The sequence below is a fragment of the Poecilia reticulata genome, linkage group LG8 (genome assembly GCF_000633615.1).
Source record: "Poecilia reticulata strain Guanapo linkage group LG8, Guppy_female_1.0+MT, whole genome shotgun sequence".
Lineage (NCBI taxonomy): Eukaryota > Metazoa > Chordata > Actinopteri > Cyprinodontiformes > Poeciliidae > Poecilia > Poecilia reticulata.
Genome location: NC_024338.1, coordinates 12,266,204 through 12,278,307, shown reverse-complemented (window position 1 = coordinate 12,278,307; position 12,104 = coordinate 12,266,204). Strand labels below are relative to the sequence as shown.

Below are 12,104 nucleotides of genomic sequence, written 5' to 3'. Positions count from 1 at the left end.
GATAGATAGATAGATAGATAGATAGATAGATAGATAGATAGATAGATAGATAGATAGATAGATAGATAGATAGATAGATAGATAGATAGATAGATGGTCACCTGATGGAGGACAACGTCTGCATATTATTATATTATGTAACGATGTGTCGGTTGGCTTTGCTCTTTAACTTTTGTCAAGTGAAAACAAAGAGTCGCGTTTCACATTTTTCAAAATAAAACTCTCACCCAACAGTCCAAGGGGTGTATTTTTTTCAGCTCAGAGTGCGCTTCCTCTGCGGTGCTCCGCCGGCTTGACGCACCGTGGACCGTGCGTCTGTGCGTCGCCGGTGGAGGAGGCGTTGGCGCATCGCACCACTGCCGCTTCTGCTGCTTCTGCTTCTGCTGCTGCTGCTGCTTCTGCTGCTGCTTACTCTCCAACGCGGGCCGTCCTGGACCGAGACGGGAACTGTCACCTCTACCTGCCAGGCTGCCTGTAAAAGAAACCGCCTCGCTTAAAACAGAACCGACCCGCTGCGGCAAGGTGCGCGTTTTTTATGCCCCGAAACAGAGCAGCCTGAAAATGATCAAGAACGGTCATCACCACCAGCACCACCACCACAACCTCCACCAAGTGAGCGCAGCTGCGGGGAAAGACGCAGGGACGACCCCGGCCGCGGCGGCGTGCAGTCCGGAGAAGAGGAGGCGAAAGATCCGTGTGTGGTGCGACGGCTGGTGAGTTGCTGATTGGACGTGTTGATTGGTGGGATGAAGATCTCACCGCGCTGTCCCCAGCCTTTGGTTCATGTTTGAATGAAGAAGAAGTTGTCACAGCGGGGCAGGCCTGCTCCAGGCAGGCTGCAGGAAGCTGCTTAACACCTTATCAGCTCAGCGCAGGCAAAACTTTTAACACAGTGTTCTGCAGCAGATGTCCTGGATCTGTTTCTCATGCACAGACAGTGTGTTACAATGCAAAGCGATTAACGTTTCACCTTCTTACACACAATTGGCCTTTCCTTCTTAGCAAACACGTTATAAGAATAGATGTATTATTTCCTGCTGCTTTTGCCCATAACTGAGTGTTTTGAATTGATCATAAAGCGCTTATTAAGTCAAAATAGCATCATTAGATTCGTGCAAAATGAATAAACCTGCTTTACAATATGCAGGAGTGCTCTTGTAAAAGTACAAACGTATTTTTTTTAGGTGTTTATTATTATTTTATTTAGTACTTTAAAGGTTAAGATCAGCAGAGTGTCTATATTTTCTATATTTCATCTACTAACAGTTTTAATAGGTCATTTTAGAAATAAAACATCACATCATGATGATTCCTTGTATAACTCTTGACATTATACAAACAGATAGCAGTTGCAATGTTCTCGCTTAACACAACACTTCTAAAATTGACGTATTATATAGTTGCGTTGTAATTTTCCAAATTGCAGGAAAGATCTAGGCACTAAGCAAAAATACATATTTGGCCTACTTTTAGTTTTGACGTTTTCTTGAATTTTCCAAGTTAACCTGATTAAGACAAAGTTGCAGATTTAGTCTTCCAGCTCCAGACACAAATTTGAAGAAAGCGTTTATAAATTAAACAAACATTCTTACAAATATATATATATATATATATATAGCATAATATGGTTATAATGGGTATTGTCAAAATAAATCAGTGTCTGATTTTTTTTTTAAATGCTATTTATTAGTTATATCTAAATATTTGTTGATTGGACAGGAGATAATTAAGACAAAGATTGGTCCATTTCAACATTTGGCTTTGCTTTTTGGAGCTGCTGGTGAGTGTTTGTATCTATTGTTTTTTTAATAACCAAGGTTGTCATCAAATTTCTTCGATTACTGTCTCTTATGAAATCCTCTTGTTTTCACACATCCAAACCAGCCTGTAAATTGTCAGGTTGCAACATCAACCATGACACGGCTTATATTGAAATTGATAGTGTTGAAAACTGGGAGTAACCGCAAACACGCATCTACCACACTAAATATAATCTACCAGCATGGCAAAACAGGATAATAAACAGTCAACACACATTATTACACAAACACATCAGTGTTCTTTAATATCATAGCCTTGTCACATTAGGTCATATCCGCCTTGCTTTTTAATGGTATGCCAAATTGCTTAAAGTGCATAATTCTCCAATGCTGCCTTTCTAATTACATCTTTTTTTATTTCACCTTTACTAAAGTTAGAGATATAGTAAGGACAAATTCTTGTTTACAACAATAACAACCCGAGGCTGTGATTTGTATGTTTGGATTTTCAGCTAAGCAAGGCTATGTTGCTTACAAATCATTCTGTTTATAGGCATAGATTTTTATATTAACCCCAGAATATAAAAAAAAACACCTTGTGAAGATGTTGGCTGAAACTGCTAAGAAGAGAGAGACATTATCCCATGGAAACAAATCTCTGAGCTACATGGACTGAAAGGCCACTCAGCAGGAAGAGTCAACACAAAAAGCCAAATTACAGTTTGCAAATGCACACAAAGTTGTGGATTTTTGGAGACACGTCTTGTGGTTTGGAGCTAAAGTCAACCTGCTCGGTCAGAATGAAGAACAGAAAAGTTGGAAACTCCCAACCTTGAGAAAATCATCCCCAACTTTAAAACGCGGCGATGGCAGCGTCACGTTTTGCAGATTTCTTTTGCTGTAGAACAGACAGTTTTGATGCTGGGATTACAAACCTGATTCCGTTACGCCAGTTCAGTGAGGAGGGAATGAGCCAAGTAAGGAAATGTAAACTTCTGAGTTTAAAAAACGCTTTGAAAATATTTCACTCTTATTCTTCTATTTAGCAAATAGAAATAAGTTTGGTAATCCTAAAAATGTTTTAGGTCGGCTTTTCTGACCTAAAAACAAGAAAACTGAAATCTCATTTAATATCAGACAGTAAGGACAGATGGTTATGTCAGTGCAGATATCTGGTTTCACCTGAAAGGGTTTGCTCCCCTTAGGCCACATCCTCTGTCATTACACAAATCTATATCACTTGGTTTCCTTTACTACATTAAACGCTCAAATATCTACAGCTTGGAAAATATGATGAAACAAGGATATGGCCAAACTAGTAAATTAATAACTAATCCACTTGCCTTTTCTTTGTTAACAGAAGGATTTATTTTTAAGTGTTCTGCCAGGGTGGAGAAAAGGCTGGTTTAACTTCACATGCTAAAATAAAACTACAACGGACCGCAGCATTAAAACAACTCATCTGCATTAAACCAACTCAGCAGCTCAATACTGACGTCAATTGAAACTTGTGCTTTGAATGATCAGAAAACACACATTACGACGTTGCTGTATCAGTCGAGACTAATTTTTTGATCTGATCTAATTTGATTTACCCTGTTTCCTTTTACACTTGCTTTAAAATTCAGCTGCTAGAATGGCTATCTTTTTTGCTTAAAAATCATCCGAGTTCCTTTAACTTTATACTGACTAAAAAAAAAAGATAACTCAAAGCTGAAGAATACTGAATCCCAGCATAAACCAGCATTTAAATAAAATCCCCCCGATTGACTCATTTGCAAATGAACCCAAAAAATTTTTAAAACCCGACCCCTGATGGACACATCCTGCAGCGACTGAACAGATGTTTTGAATATCTGCGCATGGAGACCAGGATTACGGTGGCTTTCTCTCGCAGAATTCCCGCTGTTCCTCTGTGGCTGCATATCTGCGCTTTGACGGCATGTCGGGGAATATTTGGGATGCCGGAATATTAACCGGTGGGATGAGCATGCAAAGAAAGCCAATGTCAACAGAGCTCATGTCATTAACCCCCCCTTAACCCCTCCAGCGCACACCTGCAAAGGCCTCCGAGCAGATTGACTCTTTCCAGCCTGGCTCTTATTAGCCCTTCAATCCCTTCATTGTAGGTTTGAAAGGACATTTCCTAGGAAGTCACAGTTTTCATTTTTCTCACTCACAATACGTGGCACATTCTGTTCCTATTAGTCAACCTGGTCAAAGGTCTGCTGTTGGAGACGCATCATCAACCAAGAGTGCAAAGTCCAAATCCACAATCTGCTGTGGTGCTGTAAAGACTCAGCCAATAAGCAGCGCTTTGCTTATTGATTCAAAGCCTGCTATCTTCGATTATTGGGGACATTAGACCTTACTGACTGAAATCCTGCTGTTGTCGTTTGCTGTTTCCAAACTTTGCTGTTGCAAAGCCTTTGCCCTCCAGAAGCTTAGGTGCCACTTGGGTGTCTGTTAACAGGCTTCTCTAATTAAAATTTCATCATCCCCACAGTGATACGCTCACGATGCTTCCCTGCTAAAAAATACAGGGGGAGGAAGAGGGCCACTTGTTGTTGGGCATGGTGCAGGAATAAGCTCCACACACAGAAAGGTCTTATGTAACTCAGGGCCTTTCATTCAGCCACCTCCAGACGCTGCTTGTTAAATTCCTCCTGCCCCCCTCAGTCACCTCAGAGCTCCTGGATCTCGTTCCAATGGTCCGACAACACAGGGCCTCATTGCTCACTGTTACTCTGGGTAACAAGCTGACTTTCAGCCAAAGTTATGATTTAAAAGTCCACTTCGAGTGTCGATGCACTTTACAAAAAAGCGAAGCCAAGTCTGTCTGCAGCAGGACTGGGCGTCGCAGCAGTCAGTGCAGCCATCATCAGTACGATCAGGGTCTGGAAGCGCCAGCAGGCTCTCTTACTGTCTGCGCTGTGTTTGTAATCTAATAGCAATAGTGTTGTTTTCCTGTTGATGTTTCTGAGCATGCTATTTATAGTGTTGTTCACTGTATGCTGAAATAAATCAAGAGGACAGAAATATGCGCAATTATCCTGCTGGTTTTTTTTTTTTTGTTGTTTGTTTTTTATTATTTCCACTACACATATCCTCACCCAGAGAGAAGAGATAGAATGAATATCAGGGTGATGTAGGCTGAGAGCTTTAAAGAGCCTCTGAAGGGAGGCTAACACCCATCTGTTCTGTTTCTTTGTGAGATTACTGTGCTACACTCTCGGTCTCTTATCTGTCCTAATCTAATTAACTGGAGMCACTGTCACAGCCGAGGATAAACGAGCCGAATGGAAGRAAGACAGTTCATCACACAGGTTTGGGTTTAGATGCTTTTTCTAGTCCAGCACATTATTTACTTGAGTCAAAAAGTGGAAGTCGTGCATTAACCATAGCTCCACAGTGATGCATTTCGAAYGTTCCTTACTTTCGTGGTTATGGTTTCCAGCTAATGAAGTTCAAACATAAATCATCAGGAAATCGAACTGTAAATCCCAGGTGTTATGTTGGGATCATGTTACGCTCCACGCAATCGCGAGGACCACGGCTGACAACGGCTGACAACCTCTGCACAGTCAGCTAAAGAGTCTGACTGTTCACAAGACACTGTATCCAAGGTTTTACTGGAAAGTTTAGTGAGAGAAAAAAGTCAGGAAGATAAAAAGGTGCCCAAGAGACACATACTGTAAATTTAGGAGAAACTCTGGCCTTTTTTTTGTTTTTTTTTTCATTTCCTCCCAAAATTTTAAATCCAGTCCTGCCATATAATTCTATCATGTCCAACTCCTATCTTCTTGTCTTGTTTCCACCTCAGCTATGACATGGTGCATTATGGCCACTCAAACCAGCTGCGACAGGCCAAAGCGATGGGAGATTACCTCATCGTTGGAGTGCACACAGACAGTTAAGTCTTAAACAAATGCAACAGATACTTAATTTAGCATAAAACTGCATTGCTACACTGCTAAATTGTGAAGCCCTCGATTGTGTGGCTGCTGAAGCGTGTTGGTCCAGAATAGAACAAACAGTCCCTCTGACTAAACCACATTCTGAGTGATAAACCCAGATTACAATTTGGTGTTGTTTCCTTGAAAGCCATTGAAATAGTTCAGGATTTTTGAGGTGTGGTTCATCTGACTTTTAGTCACATCAGTGTTATCTCTTAAATGTGGCATATTTAACTCAATATGAAATAAATAAGCAGAATAGTTACCCAGAGTTTTCATTAATGCCCATTGTTGTATTTGCAAAATTTGTCTCCCTTTGACAATTTCTTGACCTTTCTTTAAGATTTCATCCTCTGGGTCATGGCCTTTGCTCGAACAAGGGGCATTAAGTAGGAAGGCAAATATTCTTGATGAGCTGTAAAGGTCCTGTCATTCACCTCCAACTGTTTAAACACTGGAAGAGAAGTATGTGTGACCCAGACTGCTGTTTATCTAGAAAAGTAGAAACTTATTCCACTTTTTTTCACCCATTTTTTGGTACAAAATTTTGGTACTGACCACACATCAGTTTGTACCCACCTTGGGAATGTTTTGTATTTGTTTTGACAACATTAATGATTTATCACAGCAGTCTATCTGGTTTTATGAATCCAATAAATAATTTCTATCAGCAAGAGTTCTCTTGGTTTGATCAAGGTTAAATCAATCTGCCATATTTATTAGTCATCTGGGCAAAAGGGGATCAGAGTTGCAATCAATACAAACAGAGTTATGAAAGAAAATATAGTCATTCATCAATCGTTAGTAATACGTGAGTTCATGAAATTGGGTCAGGTGAGAATCAAATCGCAAAAAGAGGGAAGCATACAGGTGCAAATCAGTGAAGGAGCCAACCGACCCAGAGCCGACACAAGTAGGTCAAGAAATGAAGTAGCTGACCGATATCAGCTTGACTAGCAACAAACTTGTGGGTTGCAACAAAGAGAAAAATGGCAAAAAGGTCTAACATTCAGCACAATGTGTATCTAAAATGTTATGTACTGCACTATTCTAAGTTTAATGATCACTGTGCCACATTTTGTAGCAGCAGTAAGTTGCTGCTACAAAATGTTGCTAAGTTGCTTTTCTGTTTTCAATAAAGCAGTCAGATAACGTTGCACAATTTGGTTTAAACTCTTTGTGGAAATACCAGGCATTAAATGGCGTTGTTATTTTTACTTAATCACATAATCTCTTAGAAACCCACAGTAGAAAGAAGTGCAATGTACTGTTACATTTAATGTATTAGAATATGTGTTCCATTGAGACTCATTGGTGAGATTAAAAGCACCTTTTGAAATAACCTTTAGGCGGATACTTTTCATTAAACCCACGTTTCTATGTGATTTTTTATTGGTCTGGTGTAATGTGCTAGCCTAAATGAGATGTATTTTTAAATTATTCTAAGCTGAAAATAATAATTAACACAAATAAAGAATTGAAAACATCTATATAATCTGTTTAATTTGGTAAATTGATATTCTACTTTGTTGTAGTCAGCTTCTTAAAACCGAGATTTCTGCTTCCATGTTCACCTAACCCAGACGTATTTGCCCAAGTTTTTCTTAATTTTCTTGCTTTATTATTTGAAGGTGAGATTTCAAAGCACAAGGGTCCGCCAGTCTTCACTCAGGAAGAAAGGTACAAGATGGTGCGGGCCATAAAGTGGGTGGACGAAGTGGTGGAAGGAGCCCCTTACGTCACGACCCTCGGGACGCTCGACAAGTACAGCTGCGACTTCTGTGTTCACGGAGGTACTGAACGCTCTGCTCAGCTATATGTGGGACACTGCGTTAGTCCTGACTCTGTCATTTTGTTCCAGACGATATAACACTAACTGTGGATGGAAAAGATACATATGAGGAGGTAAAGAAGTCAGGACGCTATAGGTGAGTTTTTTTGTTTTGTTTTTCTCTCTGTCAAACACAGACAGAAGAAAGTCAGGCTGGGCTTCTCTGTGTGTTTGATCAACCTGCATGTTACACTGGATTGTTACAGAGAGTGTAAGCGGACGCAGGGAGTTTCCACGACAGACCTTGTTGGCAGGATGCTTCTGATGACCAAAGCACACCACAGCAACATTGTGGGTTTTTACTGAATTCTTTTTTAACGCCCTAACATGAGAGCAATTTTGCCAACTTTTCTGTTTCACTTTTTATTTTCAGGACAGCTCAGACTACCAGCAGCACACAGACAACTTTGGAAAGGTAATTTTTTATTTTTGTTTTGCCGTGCTCACCTTCTTCCTCGACTGTTTTGTCATATGAACAGAAAGTAGTTGGCATTTGCACCAGATGTTAGCTGATATTAAATAAAGGGCTTTGTTTTAGACCCGCTTACTAATCATTTAGTAGGCCTTGCCAGCAAATTGTGAATAGCACTTCTGTTCCTGAATGAGTAGAGTAACTAAGAGCCACAGAGCTTTTAGTCACAGGCAGTTAAGGGTCTCTTGACTGGAAGAACAATGCTGGTCATTTGGCAAGTGATGAATGAATCCATCCTGAATTTGTTGCCCGGTTTTGAGCTAGTCTGTTACGTTCAATTTTACCGGTTGCTTTTACTGCTCTCCCCACTAGGGGGCAGTGATGCTGCATTGAGATTACCTCTCTGGAAAAGCAGATGCAATAAATCAGACTAAACATTTTAGTTTTAGACTTCCCAAATGTATTTATATTTGCTAAATTCCAGAATAAAGAAAGAGGGATTCATTAGAGATTTTTTCAGAATGCAAAATGTAATGGTTTACTAGCACTTCTGTGATAATTGACAGAATTTTATGCACCCATCCATCATGAAGCAAAATACACCACAACTTGATGCTGCCAACAACGACATACTTCACAGTTTGGATGTTACTCACAAGCTTTCAATCTAGTCTCATCTTACCTCAGAACATGTTTCCAAAGACTAAGAACTTTGTTTCTATGTGCATCCCTGGCGTTTTATGTTGCTTTTTGAGTGATGGCTTCTTTCTTGCACTGTGAATTTCTGCTCATCTTCTAATCATGATGATTTTTCTTACAGCAAATAAGCATTTGACATTTATAACTTGAGTATTACATCAGGCAGTAAAAATATTCAGATATCTTATAAAAAGTATGTTTAATACTTGCTTAAAGGTTGTTCCAAATAGTACTTTTAGTCTCTTAAATAAGCCTCATTGGAATGCTTATTTTAATTTATTGAATATGGCTATATATCAGAAGTTTGTCAGATTTAATTCTGCTCCATTTTTGAGTACTTATTTAGCTTTTTTTTTTCTTTTTTTTTATGGTCATATGTTCAGAAGGGCCACAGTCCCTGGACAGGAGTATCTCAGTTCCTGCAGACGTCTCAGAAGATAATTCAGTTCGCTTCAGGCCAGGAGCCTCAGCCTGGAGACACCATCATCTACGTCGCAGGAGCCTTTGACCTCTTTCGTATCTTTTTAGAAATTACAATTGATACTGCACATATGTCTTTTCATGCTGACTCTTTTAAGTCTCTAAAAAACACACGCAATATTTGTAAAATTACACCTCCAACAATATAGTCTGAAATAACAGCACTGAATTAATACCAAATAAAAAAAGTACAAATCACACAACAAAAACCAAAAGAAAACAGCAACAGAAAAACCTTCTTTTAACTAATTTAAAATAGAACATATCTATCCATCCATCCATTTTCTTCCGCTTATCCGGGGTTGGATAAAAGACAATCAAAGTGATTGATTGTCTTTTATCAATCAAATTGATAAAAGACAATTCAAGCCCAACAGAAAAAAAACCCCACAAATAAATACTGAACATAACATGTAAAACAATCCATACCAGAATAAATATTCTGCTATATTTTGTTATGTTTTTGCTACATTTTTGCTTTGTAGTCACTTAATATTAATACAATGTGTTCTGAGTGTGGTCACTAAAACATCAGCTGCTTTCATGGAAGCCAATAATATCCTTGATGATTCCTCTGCCAGACATTGGTCATGTGGACTTCCTGGAAGCGGTCCACAAACTTGCCGAAAAGCCGTACATCATAGTGGGGCTGCACTTTGATCAGGTGAGACCTTTTCAAACCAACCTTTTGTTTTAATCTAAATGAAAATCTGGACCGGTCGTATTCCATTTGAATATGCGCTAGCATGTCTGACGCATTCTCTTGTGTTTCAGGAGGTGAATCGTTACAAAGGAAAAAACTACCCCATCATGAATGTCCACGAGAGAACGCTCAGTGTGCTGGCTTGCAGAGTAGGTTCTCCTCCTTTGTAATCCAGTCATTTCCTCTGCATTAAATATATTCATGTATTTGTCGACTTTAATGTGGTTTTACAGTATGTTGCGGAAGTGGTGATTGGCGCACCCTTTGCCGTCACAAGAGATCTGCTGGATCATTTTAAGGCGAGTGCAAAAAAAAAAAACTCACCAAATTCTTGATGTTCGGTCATTTATTCTATAATTGTTGTGTCTTTGTGTGGTCAGGTGGATCTTGTTTGCCATGGTAAGACAGAAATCTACCCGGACAAGGATGGATCTGACCCTTACGCTGTAAGATTCAGTCACCTGACACATTTCATCATTCTGCAGCAATGATTTGTGATGTTCTTTTTTTTTTTGTTTTTTTTGTTTATGATCATTGTTGCTTATTTTCCAGGAACCAAGAAGAAGAGGCTTACTACGAACTGTAGACAGTGGGAACACTCTTACTTCAGATGAAATTGTGCAAAGGATAATAAAAAACAGGTGATAACAACTTTATCAGAGAGAAACCCTCTTTGATGTCCTTTTTTTTTAAACATATCATGTATATATAAATGTGTATGCACATTTGCTTTCCAATTTTCTCATTTTAGGATTCCAAATCTAATTCACATTAGTAAGCCAAATCCATTAATAAATAGGTCTTGCAAAAAAATGTTGCCTTTTTTTTGTGTATTAGTTGTTTCATTAATTATCATTGCTAATTACAGATCATTGCGGGGCTAAACTGTCACATTTAAATAATATAAATCTCCGAGAACAAATTGCACATCATATTTTTGAGCAGAATTCCATCAAAGGGACGCACCGATTTATTCTCTCGTCTTTATTTGATTGCTTGTGTTTCCTTTTGTTTAATCAGGCTTCTGTTTGAGGCGAGGAACAAGAAGAAAGAAGCCAAAGAGATTGCTGTGATCCAGGCTATGAAGCGGCAAGAAGAGGAAAAGACTAAAGGAAGATCCCAAGCTCTGCTGTAGACTTGCACCGCCGTTTGTGGTTTTGACTTAACATTAGCAAGCTACATAAATATAAACCTCTGTATAGCAAAGTCAACTCTTCGTAAGTGTTATAGCATATCTGGATAATATCAGCAGTTTTATAGTGGAAAGGTAACAATGGGTCATTATCTGTTTGCGAGCAGTAAGATCAATCATAAGCTGGAACAAGGAACATGTACTGTACCTGTATCTTCAAAAGTCTAATATATACCTTTGGATATTTTAAACTTTTGTAATTTTATTGCCTTTTAACAAGGAAAAAAAAATGTTGAAGTTATTTTTGGCTTTTAGCACAAGAAGAGTGCAGGTTGGCGAAGTGGGACAGACATTTATTTATCTAACCAGAACTGGAAATCTTCCCTGGGCTGTTGTTGCTTTWTGCACAGCAATACTCCTAATCCTAACTAATCATCTGTATGTATTGTATGAACATGCATAAGGATTTTTACATTACAGCAGAAATCAGAGGACACATACCCTCGTGTTGCTGTTCAGTTAATGCGCTTAAATATTTTGGACCTCATATGTTCCACACTCTGCACTGACTGCCCAGAAAATCACGGGAAATGTTCTGTTTTAATAACAGAGTTGTTTATTAATCACAAGTGCACTCTGTTGAGACCTGAAGGTCTTGCCTTTTGCGTGTATTTTTTAAAAAATATAACCACTGAAATTTATGAAATGAACTGTGTGCTTTAACTTTGGTTTTCATTGCATGAATGGAAATTGATGACATTGTGTTGTCTTGAAGACAAAGTAGAGTTCACACTTCTCCTAAATCATGAGGAGTCTAACACATGTGGATAGGAAAGGGGGTCAAATAATATATTTTTTTGTAGAAGCATATTTTACTCCACTCCATTAGCTGCTGTAAACATGGTAGCGTAATGTTTTAAAAGCATAATGCATATTATTGTCAAACTGAAATGTAGATAGTGTTGCCTATTATCTATATGTTATTGATCATTCCCAAAGGACATATTGTATAATATAAAGTTGATTGGATTTACAGTATATTATTGGTAATAAAAAAGAAATTCTGAAGGATGGTTTCACTTTTTTCCGTTCTTATCAATATTATATTTGTAAGAACAAAAAAAAAAAAAA

At 38.6% G+C, this 12,104-nt stretch overlaps 1 protein-coding gene across 1 annotated transcript; it reads left to right on the top strand.

Annotated features, from left to right (window-relative positions):
• The first annotated feature begins 110 nt into the window (after positions 1-110).
• On the top strand, positions 111-12,042 carry LOC103468856 (ethanolamine-phosphate cytidylyltransferase-like). The gene is made up of 13 exons (XM_008416230.2): positions 111-713; positions 5,584-5,672; positions 7,348-7,509; positions 7,578-7,644; positions 7,754-7,838; positions 7,921-7,962; positions 9,042-9,174; positions 9,720-9,802; positions 9,913-9,990; positions 10,075-10,140; positions 10,222-10,287; positions 10,394-10,482; positions 10,862-12,042. Exons 1-13 carry the CDS (start codon positions 562-564, stop codon positions 10,974-10,976), a joined length of 1,227 nt encoding a protein of 408 aa, XP_008414452.1. The 5' UTR covers positions 111-561; the 3' UTR covers positions 10,977-12,042.
• Positions 12,043-12,104: the final 62 nt, after the last annotated feature.